Source organism: Brassica napus, chromosome A10 (genome assembly GCF_020379485.1).
Source record: "Brassica napus cultivar Da-Ae chromosome A10, Da-Ae, whole genome shotgun sequence".
Classification (NCBI taxonomy): domain Eukaryota; kingdom Viridiplantae; phylum Streptophyta; class Magnoliopsida; order Brassicales; family Brassicaceae; genus Brassica; species Brassica napus.
The window spans coordinates 11,838,413-11,857,607 of record NC_063443.1 but is presented as its reverse complement, the minus strand read 5'-3'; the positions used below and the strand labels follow the sequence as shown (position 1 = coordinate 11,857,607).

Here is a 19,195-nt window from a genome sequence, read left to right as displayed (position 1 = left end):
ATCAGTGTGATAACATAAGATCATGAATTTTCAAGAACATGAAGCTTTTTTTATGATGATATTGACGTACAAGGAGTCAACAATTAGACTTTTAAAATGCAGAGTACATAGATTACACACATTTTTACTATTTTTTCTCATTTCTTGGCAAAGAGACCACCGAAGCCACCACCGTTCTCCTTCTGTGGCACTGCCAGCGAGTTCTTGCCACCTGAAACCGTTTTACGGCCACCGTTGCCTCCGGTGGTTCCTTCTTTATCGTCCACCTTCTTGAGGAGAGGATCAGTCTCGTAAAACTGATCTTGCTTGGTCAAACTGCCAAGAACGAAGTCAATGATACTTTTCTCTTCTTTCGTGGTGGTGGTGTTGGTGGTTCCCTTAGCCCCCGTGGCGAAGCATCTTACGGTGGCCGGAGCAAAGGACATTAGTATCGAGGAAGCCATTCTTGTTGTCTTCTGTTCTGTTCTGCTTGGTATCTCTTCTGCTTCTTTGTGTTATGTGTTTTAATTTTCGTGTGGCTCATGTTTTGCAAAGGGATTGGATTGTCGGTGAATATGAGCCGTTGGATCTTATTGACATGTGCTCTCCACAAGTATCTTATCCTTTCTTTTTCCCTTACATGCATGCATTTTATGTGTTGATAACTTGATATGATGAGATGTTGTCATGTTGATTACTAGTATGATGATTCATTCAAATTGAAAAGTAAAAAATGTGGAGGCGCCACGTGGTATTTGCATACTATTGTCGCCAATTTTTTATCACCTTTGACAAGAAAAAAATATATTATCATAAAACTAACTTTTGGTTTCCACATATTTTATGCTTGTAGAAACTTTTTAATAAAAATTGTGTTAAAATATTGAATGAAGGAAACTGATTTTTTGTTCGATTGGCGAAATTAACGCATACAAGCCAGTTATCAAAAAAAAAAGAAGCTGGCAAAATTAACTGGTGATAACTCAGCCATTATTAACAAATTAAACCAACCACAACAAAATTAATCTACTGTCTTACAGTATAAATCAATTAATCAATAGCGACAATTCTACAACTAAATCAACTTTATTTAGGACAACTAGGGTTGGCCCGCCCTACGGGCGGGATATTAGTTAATTTGATATTCACTAAATGATCGAGTTGAAATTTGTTTTAAGATTCAAGAATTTGGTTATTTGTTATGTCTTACTTATTAGTATGCGGTGGTATAGTTGTTTTTCGATTATTCTTGCTTTGGTATTGTATCAAATTAACTAATTGTCCAACTCATAATTATAGATGTACAAATGTGGATTTGTGATAAAGTTTGATGACAATACTGTTTTTTTTAATTCTTATTCATAGTGGAGTATGCATGTGTCAGAAAGAGGCATATAACAACTTTTATGTTTTTATGTATGAATTTTAAATATATATTATTTTGTATAATGCATACTTGCTCTACAACATTTGCTTGTAGATTAAAAAAATTGTTTTCTATATTTTTAAAAGAGAAAATATTTAGTCTAGAATATAACATGGACATATGTATTGACTATATATAGAAGTTGAGTGTTATTTTGAAATGACATATGTATAGAGATTTTTCAACCATTACTTCACAGGCACAAAACATTTATAACTGTAAATACTTTCTTTTAAAAGCAAAACTAATAAAAGTGTGTACAACAAATGTATTTTGATATATATTATATGCATCAAGTTATAAAGGTTGGAAACATTGCAAAACTGTTTGGAGCAAAGTTTTTAACTTCACGATCTTCATCTTGATGTCAGTTCAGTGTCGGTCCTGGCCACAACTAGAAGAAGCATGGGCTTCCAGCTGACACGATAATAAGTATTTTCGCGGCCACGTATTTATAAAAAGTGACTTTAGCCTAGTGGTTCTAAGAGAAATTACCAGTGCTAGAGGTGCTGGGTTCAATTACCCTTAACTGCATTCATTTATTTTGGTCTTAAATATAAAATGGGACACGTGTCACTCCCAGAACGCACGAATTGATGACGTGGCTTCACGGGAGAGAGGCGAACATTTCTTTATATATATAGATACTCAAAATTTTAATATACATTGATTGAGAAGTCACTTAAGTAATTTTTGATTACATGTCACTCATATATAAAATTTGAGAAAATTATTATAATTTTATTAGTTGATGACTTTTTATTTTATTTTAATTATGTTCAAAAAGGAAAGTATAAAACTAATTAATATGAGTTGTCAATAACCAAATACATATTGAATTAAATTAAATAATTAAAAGAATGATAAAAAAATCATGATAATCAGTTCGTTATCTTAAAAAATCCTTATTATTTGAGTTGTTGATTATGAAACCAAATAATATAAGGAATGAAAATTATATTATGAAATTTATTATTAAACACATCTAATAATATGAAATAATTTTGGTAATAAAAAGGTAAATATGAATAAAAATCATTTAGAAACAGAGTAAATTTAATGAAAGGTGATCAAACATTTTACATATTTCAACATTAGAAAAAAAACCATTATCATTTTTTTTGAAACAAAATACAAATTTGATCTAATACAAATAAAAATATTTATGTGTTTTAAGAATTTACAGTTATCAAAATTCAAAAATTGAAAAGTTATTTTAGTGATTTCTGCTTATGTGTCAATCATAGAGAGAATTTAAGGAAAATTGTTATAATTTGATTAGTTGAGATCTATTTAATTTTTAGTTATTTTAATTAAATCCTACTATACATTAACTTAAAAGTTAATTAAGTGAGTTTTCCTTAGGTGTCATGTATATAAAGAGTTTGAGAAAAATTGTTATAATTTGATTGGTCGATAACTTTTAATTTTTTATTTATTTTAATTATGTTCAAAAAAAGAAAGTATAAAACTAATTAATGCTAGTTGCCAATAACCCAATAGTATACATATTGAATTATATTAACTAATTAAAAGATTGATAAGAAATCATCATAATCAATTAGTTTCCTTAAAAAAATCCTTATAATTTGATTAGTTGATTATAGAACCAAATAATATAAGGAATGAAAAATATATTGTGTATTTTATTATTAAACACAACTAATAATTCATGCTGTTAAATATTGTATGAAAAAAATATAATGCTGTCATATTATGTAAAAATAACCATATAGCTCCTCTAGCTTATTTAGTTTGTACAAAGAAAAAAAGAAGTAGTGTAAAAATAATAATGCTGTTAAAGTTAAAACAACTATATATGTTTGCTCGCAAATTCGCGGATGTAAACATTGTAAAAAAATATATATTATGTATACAATGTCATAACTTTGAATAATAATTATAAAAATTAAAAATATATAATTTTTTAACTTCAGACAGTTTGAAAATCAGTCGTAAAGTTTCATAAATTTGATGTCAAAATAACTGATGCATATTTAGTAATAGCAAATGCTTGTGGAATTATATATGTAATTATCACATTAACTTCTCCAACACATATTATGCAACTTCTTCGGGTTCTTCTTTTTTTTCTCGTCATCATTTCATTACTTTTTATTAATTTTTTGCTAATTTTTTTTTAATATTTTACCTATTTTTTTGCTAAATATTTATTTTTCCATCTAAATAAAAATATAAAACATACAATCAATGAACCAAAATTCCATCTTAGAATTATTTTCAATCATAACATTACCTTATTCAATATATTATTTGATTTAAATGAATTTTTTTTTAAATTAAAGTTTTCATTTGTTCTGTTAAATATAATCCGTCCAATTTTCAGAGTCTAATTATTTATAAAACATATATAAAAATTATAAGAGATTAATAATTATTATAGATGTTACTATATTTTTATAGGAATATGAAATCATGCATTATATCAATTTCTATATGCTGTCCAGGAGTTCGCTGAGGACGACTGTGGTTTCGTGTGTCGTCACCCAGAGCTTCAAACTTTATGCTGTCTAGGAGTTCGCTGCTACTGTGTCGACAATCCGTGAAGATTTTATTTTTATGAGTGTCTAGAAATAAACTATATATTGTCTGAACTATGAATAAAAGCTGATTTAGCGATGTGGTTATATGTGTTATTTGTTCTGTGTTGGACGAGCAGTGAAACAACTAAGTTATAACGATTTATTTTTAAATAACTAAACGAATATATGATCAAACGCTCATAATTCGTTAACAGCAAGCACTCTGTAAAAGAGATATTTCGTGTTGTCTCAGACATCAAACAGACCCTCTTTGATGAGAATGGGAAAGCGACACGATAGTAAAGATACAAGTTATACCGTATCCTATCCTATGTTGCATGGAATCAGAAGCGGATTCGGAATCGGAAACGTTTGAAAGCGAAGAATCGATTTTTAAAAAAATATTAAGAAACGGGTGCGTATTGGAAGCGTATATATATACGCTTATATATATATATAAACATATGAAATAAAAATATCAAACCCTACATAATCTAATAATTCTTAAAACAAATTCTAAAATCTTGTTTTGATTTTCGAACTATATGAACTATATATATATAACTGAATATGAACATGTAATTTGACAAAAAGATAAAACCATAGATAAGAACTACTCAACTTGACCAATTTGGAATTTTTTTTTGTTTTTAAATGTACGTCACATTTGGTTTTTTCACATACGCATGAGTTTTTTTTACATAGGCTCCATTTTAATTTTATTAAGCTAAGTATTTTTAGTGTAAAACATTGGGCCTATAATCTAAACTAACTTGGGCCAAAATATAAAAAGCTTATATTTTATATATGTGCTAGTTATTTATAAAAGTTTAGTGAATTTATATTTATTATAAAAAAATATAAGGATCATTATATAAAATACAAATAATTTTGAAGTTGAGTGTGAAATTTTGCTTTTGAAAAAGATCACTTTGAAATTTCAAATTTAAAGTTTTACAAATTCTAAAATACAGAGTCTTTTTGGAGATGCTCTTAGAAAAACATAACAGTATTATTGATTTATTATGATAACTCTAGTATGAGGCCTCATCAGTATAAACAACGATGGGGCTTCTCACGTTATGGGTGCCATCAAACCAGATTAGACTTGCGGAGGAAGGCAGTTCTGGGTCAACATTGCTGCCTGAAACAGTCACTGTGAAAGACTGCTTCTCATTCACAGACTTCATAGATAGAACACTAGGGGAGACCTTAACGCTGAGAGTAGAACCGCGACCTGCAAGTACCTTGCATTTGTATGTAGAGTTGGGGGCACCGACGTTAGTGACGGTTCTGTTGAAAGTGACGGTGAAAGAGCTATCTGAACTCGATAATTTAGCTGACATGGAAGGATAGTTAAGGTTCCTCTGTAAGATATTTTCAGTGCAAGTGACGGCTTCGCCTGCGATGATTTTCAGGGTAGTCATATTGAAGTTCATGCCGCAGAGAAAGGCAATGTAGTCTGCTTTGTCCAGTTCATATACGAGTCCAGGGTTAAGAGCTGCTATTGGGTCGACATGTCCAGCTCCATAGGAAAACTCGGCCGATGCCACGCCAGTTCCAGCAGCATTCATAGGCCAAGCTGCAAATATTAACTAAATGACCGAAAAACAAGAGCAAGGTTACTTGTGGAACAAGAAGGCATTATTATTATTTTTACCGGTTGTCATGATGGCCGATTTAATCATGGAAGGAGTCCATTCAGGATAAAATGTCTTGACGTATGCAGCCACGCCGGCAGCATGCGGACAAGCCATCGAGGTTCCAGCAAGTACAGCGTAGTTTACACGTCTGGTGTCATTCTCTTGTTTGTAGGGTGGTACAGGTGAAGCCACATGTGAATAGGCCGCGAGGATCTCCACTCCTGGTGCTGATATATCCGGCTGCAACCATAGTCGCGGGTCAGAAGCCAATAGAGGAATAATAGCAGGAGACTGCCAGGAGTAGGATTGTATGTTTGGTTTATTGTACCTTAAGAATATCAGATGCAATTCTGTTTGATCCGCGGCCAGAGAAGGAAACAACTTTTGGAGCTGTCTGATTAAAGATTGTCTTAGTTTTCAGAACAGCCGCTTCTGGGGATCTGAGAACAGAAAAAAATCAGGTAAAGATGTAGGAGTATAATAGTTTATACTCGTGTTCCAAAAAATATATATATATATAGTTTATACTCATGAGACTTAATTATGCACACAAATAAAATAAAAACTTTTAATTTGTATTTTCTAAATAAAAAAAATCATTAATTATACATCCAACTATATTTTAATTGATGGAAAAATAAACTGCAGAATATAAAGATCACATATATCATCAAAAGTTAATAAATTTTGAATTAAAATTTGAAAACATCATCTAATTTGAAACAAAAAAATTCTATTAAAAAGGGAGAGTATAATGAATGAAACATAGAGAAGGTCGTTGCTTACCTTGTGGAATTAATGTAAGAGACGAGTAAGTCAAAGTCCTCTGGTGATAAAGCAGAGAAGGGTATAGCGTGGATGGATGCATAGTCTGAAGGGTTTATAATAATGGATGCAACAGCTCCCATTGAGTGAGCTATTGATAGACCATCAGAACTAGCACATACCAAGATCTTCCCCTTTACCAGGGATTCATCTAGACACCTTGCCAAGCATTTCCTGAAGTAGTTAAATATATTAATGGATGTTAACCATAAAATGGTGTTTCTTGGGCAAAAAGTTACTTGGCAGAATCCGTGTCGCAGGCAGGCGAAGCCGCAGATTTCCCGTACACCAGGGGGTACTTCTTTCCTTTCAGATCAAAAGCATTCACTGATTTGCCCTATTAAGAATAATGGAACGGAAGAGTCCTTGGTAACAATAAAGCAAAAGAAAACAATAATACTCTATATGTTTCATAAATAAAATAGTGTTTTAGAGTTTTAAACTTATTTCAGAAAAAAAATATCGTTTTACATTTTCAATACAAAATTTTAAACATGATTCTATTTTAAACCTCACTATTTTAAAGTATTAAATGAAAAAAAAAACTGTTATTAATATATCAATACAATACTAAAAGGGGAATAAGAGCTCCTCTCATGCTTCCACATCCTCAAAAATAATCAGCCAATAGGAAAGCATCAAACTTCCACGTCATTAATGAGTTAATTAGTTTTGTTTGGGCCTCCGTTGTTTTCGGTCCGTCTATTCTGAAGTCTAAAGCCCAGATTGAGCAACCGAAGGGCAGATGTGTTACGCGATGAATGTCGACTTCCATCTCTTCCATTTCTCTCTTATCCAGATCCGTTTCGATGAGTAATTTTGCTACTAATTCCTCTCATCAAACCTGAGATTGAAGTCATTCAATGGATTCCTTTCATCTTCTTCTAAAATTTTCTATATATAGAACTCTTTTCATAGCTTATGTCTCCATCAAAGTTCATAAGATTCTCTCATTTACTCATCACGATGGAACCCACCGGCAACTCTACCGTCTCCGGCGACCGCAAGCCCATCAAGAAGACCGTCGCAACCTCCGCGACTGCGAAACCAAACGGGAAGTCCACTGCTTCTTCCGCGACTGTGATGAAACCTAACGAGACGACTGCTGTTTCATCCGCCAATTCGATGAACCCAAACGCTGTTACCGCTCAATCTTCCGCGCATGGCGATCAATTCGGTTTGTGTTTGTTGATTGATTTGATTTTGATTGGTTTTGATTCTTTACACAGGTGGGAGCTGTGAAGCCGGAAGATTCGAGTGCCTCAGGTGTGACTCAAAAGCCATCTCCTCCGGTGGGATCTCCAGCTCAAGGTTATATCATTATAGTTTAGATGAGTGATCCTTGTGGAATATCTAATTAAGTTCCTTTGATTATGGTTTATAGTCTTTGGGTGAAATGTTTATTTTTCTCGGATTGTGTGGATAATGGTTTTTCTTTGTCAGAAGAAGTTCATTCCAAGTTTATTTTGTATCATGACAAACATGTTTTATCGATCTCAACCAAATTCAAGAGCCTCGAATTTTCTTATGAAGCAGGTCAGGTCAGGTCAGGTCATCTCATTGTTAGTGCGGAGTTCGTTTTCTTTGAGGTACTGTGAATATATATATATACATATGCAGTTTTATAAAGGACATTTCTCAAGTGGAAGTTAATTAATCAGCGTACATGGTTTGATTTAGTTACCGAGGAAGTGGAAGCCGTGGCGAGAATATGGATTTCATTGCTGTGATGAGATCATGAGAGTTATGATTATGATCATAATCCGTTGTCTAGATGGGATTAGAGTTTCCGGCATCTGAATCACCACCGGTGAAGAGAAAGTAGCAGAAAGCTGAATGTTTCTTATCTTCTGACAATTTTTGTTTTCAATTTCTGCCACAAGAACTCTTGCTAAGCTTATTTGACTGATTTGTGCTGTAGATCATGAAGACCTGAAGAACCTACTCATTTTATCCAAATCAATCAGAGAAGTTGTAAGTTAAACTATCACCATAATATCTTTTTTATCTAATTGATTTCCGAAATTCTTATAGTTATTTTGACAGTGTAACAGAGTTTGATAGCTAAAGAGTTACATTTTCCATAACTTGAGTTTTTTTTAAACCAAGTTGGTCTCGAGCTATCAATTGGAAGACGTTGAGTTTCCTAAAGCACCGGTTCATCATTGTTGGACCAAGGCTAAGAGGAAAGAGCAACTCTCTCGGTGGAATTGCTTACTTGGAAATGATGATGATGATGATTTATGTAGATGGTTGGGTTCAAGAGGCTAAGTGTTTAGTATAATTTGTATATGAATATATTTTCTATAAAAACTGAAATGGTTTTAATGTATTTCAGCCATTCAAAGAAAAGGTTTTAGGTGAAGCTTAAGGAAATCAAAACTGTTTTACAAACAACGTCACTGGAAAAAATAATGTGGTGTGAAACAGCTGGTCATATTCTCATAGATGCTAATCTCCGAGATTAAGGTTGTGCGTGACATTTGGGAAGTTATAAAATGCATACCCTGATCTGTGATATGTAAGATTCAGTTTAGATACATGTCATGACATATATGATTTTCATATTATACGATTCATATCATATATTGTCAAATTATATATCTCTTGATATTTAACTAGGTGAAAACATGGGTTCCGTTTCCGAACATGTTTTGCAATAGCGGAAAGCTAGATTTAGAGTTGTGGTACAATGACCAAATGCTCTGCTATGAGGATGCAAAGCGTATGAACGTTTCCATAAGTCGTGAGATGCCTCTATTAACTTGATATCAATGCGAAAACAATCCTCCACTGCTTCGTTAAGGAACCAACTGAAAGGCAGGTTCGTTTAAAAAAAAAAATTAACCGGCCTTGGGGTATTTGATCTGATTTTTCATTTGGTCATGTGTGCTTTTCACTTATGGCCTCCCAGGTCTAGGGCTAATGAAGAGGGAAGCCTCACAACCCTACACAATATTCATAACATTGCTTGATCAATGTAAATTACTTTTACATACATTACTATAAGTTCATATGTATTTATTCCAACACAATGAGAAGCTTACAAACCGTGAGAAAGCAATCATGAAAGTACAAACAAAGCAATGACGCAAGCCGTAGTTTTCACTGGCTGTAGTCGCAAGCCGTAGTTTTCACAGTAGATATGACAGATCCAGCGTGGTGGTATGACTGGCTGTAGAACCCAAGCCGTAGTTTTCACCAAAGCAGAAGCAACAAGGAAACAGAAGAGTAAAAACAAAGTTGTGCTACTGCTTTCCCTCATTTCCTTGCTCTCCTGTGAAAACGTAGATATACTTTTCGAATGTGTTTTTTGTAGTCTCCGTAAAATGCATGTTTCAGTTCAAAAACATGTGTAGTGTAAACGTCAGATATTGGCATTTACTGTTTTAAATCAGTACGGTATATATGCAGTATATATGTACTAGATGTTCTTAAACAAATATTTTCGTAAAAATGGTATAGATCATTTTTCCCCACGTCAAAAGACTGTTCTGTCCAATTTGGAATATACTTTCAACCATTTGCGTTATAACAAAAGGGTATATACCATTTCTGTTTTAAAAAAAAAAAAAAACTTATACCATTTTTATTTCAGAAGTGGATTATATTTAATTCGCACTCAATAGTATTAAATATATGCAATTGATTTAATTTACCGACTTAGCAAGGTTGTATTTTTTCATTTTGTTGGATTATGACACTCTTTTTTACTCTTGCCTTATATACCAACAAAATAGTTTTGTTAAGTTACAAAGAAAATTTGATTAAAAATTTATACTATTTGAGCCATCATCATTAAACAATTTAATTGAGTTTTCACATTTTAATATTGAGACAAAAAAAAAAGTTTTAACATTCTCAATAACCTTTTGCACCAAATTTATATGTTTAAAAATAAGGTCCTTTTAGCTATAAAATACTATAGTGAGTTAGTAACACTTCTTTCACCATTATCATCATACTGAGAGATACGTTTAGAAGAGGAAGTACAGTAGAACCTCTATAAATTAATAATTTTGGGACTTTAAATTTTTATTAATTTAAAGAAATATTAATTTACAAAATTTTCCTTTTTAGATTTTTTTCTATTTTATTAATAAAATAAGAAAATATTTTTTTACCTTATATAAATTATTTAAATTTTATAAATTTAGCTTTCATATTATTTTATTATCTTATTTGGTGTATATTTTATGTTTCATCGAATTGTTATGTGATTTTTTATATATCTTTACTAGAAGTATTTTCATTGTGAATATATAACCAACAATATAATGTTTATTTTGTACTTATATAAAATATATAGAGATAGATTAGCAATTCATGATTTTAATGGGACTATATATTTACGTTAGAGTTTTAAAAATATTATTATCTTTTTATTTTATCGATTAGTGTCATATTTTACATTGGATCAAGTTGGGACTGACGAAATTTATTAATTTATAGAGATTATTAATTTATCGAGTATTAATTTATAGAGGTTCTACTGTAAAATGATGATAGCATATGTTTAAAACACAATAAATTCTACCACAATTCACAAGTTCTAGGTTTTCAAGAACGATGGTAAAGGCACAAATGCAAAATCAGGTTAAGTTCTTAAAATTCATGTGTTTGATGGTCATATAGCCAAACAATAATATGTTAAATATCAACAGAATAACAAGAAGTTATGATTAAACTTAGAAGAATAATTAACTGCACACTAATATTTATATGTCATACTGTACTAAAAAGATAATTTTCAAATAATAAAATACATCTATTGCATTAAAAATTAATTTACATTAATGAACAACCTCTAAAATAAAAAGGTTAAGACATTCTAAATAAAATAAAGAAACATAGCAAAATGATCAATTAAAATAATAGCAATATAACAAAAAATATTTTCATAATTATAATTCATGTTATGTTATATATTATTAATTTTTTGTTCACTTAATTCAATATTGCAATACCAAACATAATCAAAATGGTTTCAGTCTTAAAACCGGCATTCCACAATTGATTTCAAATTGATGACGTAAACTTAGCATGATATTTATAAGTGTGTTATTGGAAAGAAGAAATTTCATATACATTTATTTATAACAATTTTGATTTTTTATTCAAACCTGTATACAAACAAAATAATTCCAAAATAACTATCTTACATGCTACCATTATAATTCAAAATGAGTTTAAAATTCAAAATAATTCTACAACATCTGATATTTATACAACATACATTTGTAAAAATTTTAAGGCACTTAACCGCGCGTAGCGCGGAAAAATGATCTAGTTATGGTAAAAGGGAAATTTCATAGTTTTTCCTAATTTATATAGAAAAAAATTAAATGACTTAAACAAATGGAGTAACAGAGGGAGTAGTATAAATAATTAAATATTAAACGAGGGTGGTAATCCTTGATTATTTACCTCAATTTTCTTGCCGTTTCCAAGAACAACTTTGTTGACAAACCCACGGTTCGTGTTGCTTGCTGCAACGGTGAAAATCCAAGGCGCTACACTCGAGATAGAGGCCGGAGTCGGTCCACTGTTATCAGCCGAGTTCACAGTGAGGACTCCCTTGGCCATAGCGTGGAAAGCTCCGATTGAATTCGGTTCCTGTTCGAAGGATTTGATATATCCGTCGAGAGATAGAGTGATGAGGTCAACACCGTCGGCGATCGCATCATCAAACGCAGACAGTATAGCTTCTGACGTACAACCGTTTCTGAGGCAGACTTTGTAAACTGCGATTCTGGAGGCTGGAACGGCACCTCTCACCGTTCCGTTGCCGATTCCAAAGAAGCTTATGTCCGCAACAGCGTTTCCAGCCGCGATGGACGCTGTATGTGTACCGTGTCCAATAATGTCCCTTACACCTTCGCCTGTGTAGTCTCTTGCCCCTATCAACTTGCTACAAAGAAAGTAATAAACTGATCGATGTCTGGCCAAACCTATTTGAACTGGTCAATCCAATCTACCCTCAACCACACCTCTTTTTTTTTGCCTCAACAACACTTATATTAACAGTCCAATATAATCTTCTACAAGAGAAGTTAAGAGAATTACTTGTTGCATGTGAAATTTGCTCCACCAGAACAAACACCTTTCCATTTCTTTGGAGGAGGACCAAAGCCTTTATCAGAAAAGCTCTCGGATTCCGGCCAAACCCCAGTATCGATGACTCCTATAATAGTATTACTCTCTACGCCCAAGTTTCGTTTTGTATCATTTCCATCCTTTAACCCCATGAAGTTCCAAGACCCTGTTGTTTGGATTTTGTACATCTTGCTCGGGAACACAGACACAACTCCATCCAGTTCTAGCAACACATAACCCTAGGGTTTTAGTTATCTAGCCTTTTATATTAAAAAAAAATCAACGTAAGCGAAGATCACTCACTGGCTACCCGTTCCATTTCTGACTCAGTAAGTCTAGCCGCAAACCCATTGAAACTCCTTTTGTAACTTCTCACCAAACGACTTTCGATTGAACTAGGTTATATACATATTATATATCACTTGTAGAAATATTTAAATTGATTATAACTAATCATGACTTTATAAATAATTAATAGAACCACACCTTTCTCCAGTGACTTCTTGAAAATACTCATGTGATGCGACATTGGTGTGTATTCCAGTCGAGACGGAAGTGAGCCCATGTACACAACATACACCTTCATGGATTATCAACATTTTTTCTTTATCATCATGTATATAAAATGGAGAAATGACACAGTATGTAATTGACAATTAATACATATATATATATATATATATTAACATACTTGTTTATCTTCATCTGTGACTGCTGAGACTGAACTGATCATGAACCAGACAAGGACACATGACAGGAGACAAAAGGGGGCTGACCGTTTCACCATTTTTCTCATAAAAAGAATTCAAAGGTTTCTGTAGTTTTGCAATTTCTACGGAGATCAACTTGATAGGATGAATAAATAGTACAATCATGCCTAAACCCTGTCAATTAAAAATTCTTAATTTAACTCGTATATATGTTTCCCTTTCTTCTATTACCATAACTTTCATGATTCTGTATCAAACGATACACTGTATGTTGACCAAAACATTTTTTTTGGTTACATTGTATTTACATTTTTAGGAAACATATCTAAGGTTTAATTTGTCACTTATCTGAAGTCAAATTCTCTACATTTTAAAAATTTCTTGCTGAAAAAAACTTCATAGTCTCCTTTGAATGCTGACTAGCGTGTGTTATAGTTTCTGTTATGTTCATTTTGCAATTAAATTTACATAATCAGAAAATATAATTAGTTTTATATGGCGACCAAAAATAGTGACTTTTTTCTTCATTTCTTAAGATTTACGTTATTTATAAATAATATTTTATATATTTGGATCTTTTTGTTTCTCTGTATTTAAGAAATTATATAGTAAAATATTATTAAATTTGAAAGAAATCATAAATAACAGGAAAAAAATCTTATTATTTTGTTCATTTTGTTTTTTATTGCAGCACTATTGTTCTTTAATAGTCGAGTATTGTAACAAAACAAGAATTAAATATATGAAAAGCATGACCGGGTCATAACGCCCATAAAACAATGATGGTCAAGACATCGTGGAGAAGAAGGATGTAATGGAGTCCTCCGAATATGCTCTGATGTTCAGAGAAAAGATATAACAAACGATTGAACAGTTTATACCAAATACCTGAAAGGTGACTGAAACAATGGAGGGTGCAAATCAAACATATCGAACATATAAAAAAAGAAATATCAATAGTGATTGTGTATTTGTGTTTGGACCGCGTGAAGAGAAAGAAGCAACATTAGCTTTCTCATTAAAGGTTTCCTCAGTTTTTTTAAAACAGTGCGTTGCGGGGACCTGAAAAAGAAACACACATAGAGATTAATATAAAGATGAAGCAAAAGTGAAGACTAATACAATACCTCTCCTCTGACCCTCTCTCCTGGCTTGCGTCCTAAAACGAAGATATTTCCCTCTTTTGAACCATGTCGAGGTCAAGCTAATTGTCAACAAATCTTAGTCTTATTTTCAATAGATTTTAGCTACCAACTGAGAAAAGAAAATGTTGCTCATGCAAATCATTACCACTTGATATCAATACGAAGAATCAATGCAGCTATATGTTCATCATATACAGAAACAAATCAACAATAGACAACCAATGAGAAAAACATCATCTTCCTCTTTATACGTTTGTGGAAGATATGAAATTATACATTGTGTTTGACGCGAAGTTGATATGAAACATTGTGAAAGAATCTCCACGAGTACACTCCCTTCTCTGAAAAGCATTGTGTACACCCAGAGCCTCTCTCACCTTCTGCTTTATCTCATCATCTTCCTCTGTTCTCTTTGTGTATTTCACCTCAATGGTCCATAGTTTATTGTCTCATCTAATCCAACACTTTGGAATATGTTTACCAAAAAAAAAAACACTTTGGAATATTTTTGTTTTGCTTGGAATCTCGGACCCTTAGAGTTGAATCCATAGATTTCGGGGAAATATCTATAGTATTAATCGATGTTTCTGTTTTTGGAATCAGATATTATACAAACTTCCTCGTCGATTACTTATGTTTAGAACTATATTTGCTTGGAAAACAATGCATACAGAATAATCCACCACGAACCTTGATATTAATATACCACTAGATTTTAACCCGCACAAGTGTGCGGATAACATTTTATTTATAAATATAAAATTTTATATTATTTTATATATAATAATTTATGATAATATATTACTGTCATTTTAAAAATAACTAAATAGATGATAAATAGTTCTAAATATTAAAATTTAACATATGTTAACAATTTTATTTTTCGTAAAACTTATTACATAATTTATGAATATTAATCATTTTAAAAGGTGATGGTATTTTAGTCACTTTAAACGGTGAATAATATTTTATTTATTTATCTTACTGAAAGTTTTTTTTTCAAAATATATTGGTTTACCAATTCAACATAATTTTAATATGTTTGCAAAAAAAATATTATTTTAATATGTAATTCATTAATTACTTCTATTTTAATATAATGTAGAATATACTTATAAAATTTATAAAATTAGCAAAAAAATCATTATTTTGTTTATAACAAAAATTTAATTAAAATTAATTTATAATAATATTATACTACTAATTTCGAAATTAATTAGTGCATTAATTAAAAGAATATTTAATTTTAAAAAAGATTTTGTTAGATTTTTTCTCAACATATTTTGTTATTCCTAAAACTAAAATTTAAATTTATAGTTAAAATGGATTTGTTATTAATATATTTATAATTATTTAGAAATGTTATACATTAAATAAACTAATATAATCAATAAAAAAATTATTTGAATATATGGACCTAGACTTCTTATTTGAATATATGGACCTAGACTTCTAGTATGACTATTTTGTAGTAGATAAAAATGGTACTTTTCTTTTAATAGAGAAGATTCAATAAATGACCGCACGTTAGATATAGATATCAATTATTAACAAAAATATAGGAACTTCCAAATCAACATATTCTGTTTGATAGGTTTGAAAAAAATTAATAACTAACCATGTTGATAATCCAGAATGAACTTGTGATATAGACCCGATGTAACAAAGTGGATTGTTTTGAACCAACTATTTTTATGGAATCTATCTTATTAAATTTCATATGTTAAATCTTATATATTAGAACAGAAGTCACAACTTTAATTCATGTGTGATTTTTTTTTTTAAAATGGACCATCATTAGAAATCAATCTTCATTCATTTATAACTAATAACATGACGTAATAATATAACACAACTAATATAACTATAACCGTTACAAAACCGAAATGGTAAACATGACCAATTTTTAATCCTTATTAAATGTAAAATTATAGATAGTCAGGATGTAAACCATTATCAAACCAGTCCGTGGACCAATATATTATCCTATTGTTATTATTCTGAACATGCAATATTAATCAAATTTCGATTAACCCCTTAGACTGAGGACAAACACTATACCAAATGGGTTTTAATTAATCACCATATGTATATTGTGTTTATAAAACAAATTTTATACAACAAATCTGAATTACAAACTAACTAATTGCACCGTAATATTTTACAGGCACAACATATTATAGTGTTAAAAATTTGATGTTTTTAACAGTATCCCAAATTTTTTTTATCTATTACCAATTTGATTTAGTTTTTAACAGTAGGTCCAATTTGATTTAAATTTTATATATATTTCAAATTTAGAAATAAAATAATATTGTTACATAATTATGTTTTCAAAACAAAATATGTTACAAGAATACAAAATTTGAATTTTTATAATAATAATATCATAAATCACATAAACACAGGTATAATAGAGTTAGATAATACATAATACTAAACTATATTAATTTATTGATAAATTTTGTTTTATAAACTAAAATGATTTAGTATATAAAATAAAACTACCGCGCGGGTCGAGATCTAGTATATTCTATTAAAATGAACTTGAACACGGTTGGGATTATGTTTGCACATCAATACTATTAAAAGAGAAGGAGTCTAAAAAAATCTACCTATAAAAGTTGTTTGGACTCTTTCATTTAACTCATTATTTTTTGGTCTTACCTTTACTTTATACTAACAATGTTACCATATATTTCTCTAACAATAATTTAGCAAATTTTTTTATTTATTTAAATCTCACTCCTAAATTCTAATCATTACTATTACTATATTTATCATTTTGATTTTTAATCGTAAAAACATTGAAACTAATATTTTATATTATCACTTTGATCATATAATATATGATTTAAAGCAAGATAAATTACAAGACATATATGTGTACATTCTAACTTCCTCTTTCGTTTATAATAAAGTAATCCTATCATATATAAACTTTCCCACTAAAATCTCATATCATATACTAAACTTTCAACCGTCTATGGTTTGATAATATTTTCATATTTAAAAATGATTTTTCTGAATATTCATGCTACCTTCACAAAAATGAAGAAATTCATTGATTCTATTAAAGCTAACCCGACTTCACAATATCAGTATTGATTATTCAAGATTTTGAAAATTATTTGTTTAGATATTATACTTTTATATACATTTCACTTAAAACGAATCAATACGATTAAAAGAAAAAGAGTTTTAAAAAATCTAATATAAAAAAGTTGTTGGAGTTATGTATAACTATTTATTATTTTTCTGATAATACATTAATCATTCTAAACATACAATATTTTAAATATTTTTAACAGATCTTAATATTATTTCTTATGATACATTTACTCAGAAAAATATTTCATCAATAATATTTTTGTACAATAATGTTAAAAATCTATATCAAAAAGTTGTGAAACCTGATATGGACGTAATGGGTCCACATCTGTTCAGATATTTAAGATCCTAAAAGAATTCGAAATATATAAAAAATCTGAAAAATATCCGAAACACGAAAAGTATTTGAAACTCCAAACAAATACCAAAAAAATTTAAATACCTAAAAATTTAATATCTTATTCAAAATCTAACACGATGAACTGGAAAATACCCAAAATTTTATCTAAATACCCAATTTTTTTTTTTAATTTGAAAATTTTACCTGGAATCAAAACTCTAATCGTAAACCAAAAACTTAAAAACAATATCCATAATACCGGAAACATATTCGAAATATCCAAATATACCTAATAAACACATATTTATGATCGGGTCTAGGGTAGGACCCGGACTCAAACAAAGACCTGCGGGTCAAAAAAACACAATAGATTATCTTCTCTGGACCTGAACTAATTTATAATTTTGGGTCGGTTTAGTTTATTTTTTTGATCCGGATATAATTCTCATGTCGAAAAGAAACTTACGTAAAAGTGTACATATAAAATCTCAAATAAACTAATTTGTAGATTATATAGCTGTTAAAAATTATATTTTTTTGATAAAATAAAATTTTGTATTATAATATAATCCAACAACCCCGCGCTTTCCAAGCGCGGGTCAAAATCTAGTTTGAGTTTATTAGTGCTGGTTGGTTCATTGATATTCATATCTTGTGATGTATGTGTCTATTAATACATCTATCTAATATTATTCGTACTAATACAATGAATATGGCCAATGAAAGTGTAGAGTTTGTGTATAAAATAGTATATATTCTAAATGAAATAGTAAAGGGTAACCGATGTATAATGGAAATAGCCAAATATACATTATTAAGAATATATGAGTATGTATGATAAAGCATTCATATATAAATCCACCTAGAATAAAATATGGAATATGGACAAAACATATATAGGAATATGGACAAACAGAGGAACTGTATTAAAGGAAATATTTAGATGAAAAGTTTGGTTGTGGTACGATAAATTATAATATGGGGTCCAATTTTAAAATCCACCTAGAAGTAATTGTGATGTTTCTAATTTAATTAATAAGATAGATATTTTGGACAATACTTCCAATATACATTATTTTGGGTCTGTTATATACACTTACTAAAAAGAGATTTTTGCAAAATTGACCTACAACTTAAAGTCAAACACAAAACTAACCTCTTTTTTTTTTGAAAATTGGTTTTGTCCTATTCACCCCACAAGTTCATATAATTTACGAAAATGCCATCAATTTTTTTTTTTTTTTTCGAAAATGACATTTTTACTCTCTCACCCTCATCATCTTCAAGTAATTACAAGATTGCCATTATCATCAATACCACAACCACCATGAACAACCAATTTGAAGCTCTTAATGCTCCCAAAATCGATTTACCCTT

The 19,195-nt window shown here is 30.3% G+C and overlaps 1 protein-coding gene, 1 long non-coding RNA gene and 1 pseudogene across 2 annotated transcripts; 1 reads left to right on the top strand and 2 right to left on the bottom strand.

Moving 5' to 3' along the window:
- Positions 1 to 27: 27 nt before the first annotated feature.
- Positions 28 to 777, bottom strand: BNAA10G29120D. The gene has a single exon (XM_013861311.3). It carries the CDS (start codon positions 441 to 443, stop codon positions 138 to 140), a length of 306 nt encoding a protein of 101 aa, XP_013716765.2. The 5' UTR covers positions 444 to 777; the 3' UTR covers positions 28 to 137.
- Positions 778 to 4,943: 4,166 nt separating this feature from the next.
- On the bottom strand, positions 4,944 to 13,725 carry LOC106420322 (annotated as a pseudogene).
- On the top strand, positions 7,109 to 9,760 carry LOC106435029. The gene is made up of 5 exons (XR_001286882.3): positions 7,109 to 7,727; positions 7,953 to 8,005; positions 8,097 to 8,237; positions 8,338 to 8,390; positions 8,463 to 9,760. It is a non-coding gene; the product is annotated as an uncharacterized LOC106435029 (long non-coding RNA).
- Positions 13,726 to 19,195: the final 5,470 nt, after the last annotated feature.

Excerpts from the sequence above, each read along its gene's own strand:
- BNAA10G29120D (XM_013861311.3), bottom strand. The coding sequence starts at position 443 with ATGGCTTCCTCGATACTAATGTCCTTTGCTCCGGCCACCGTAAGATGC.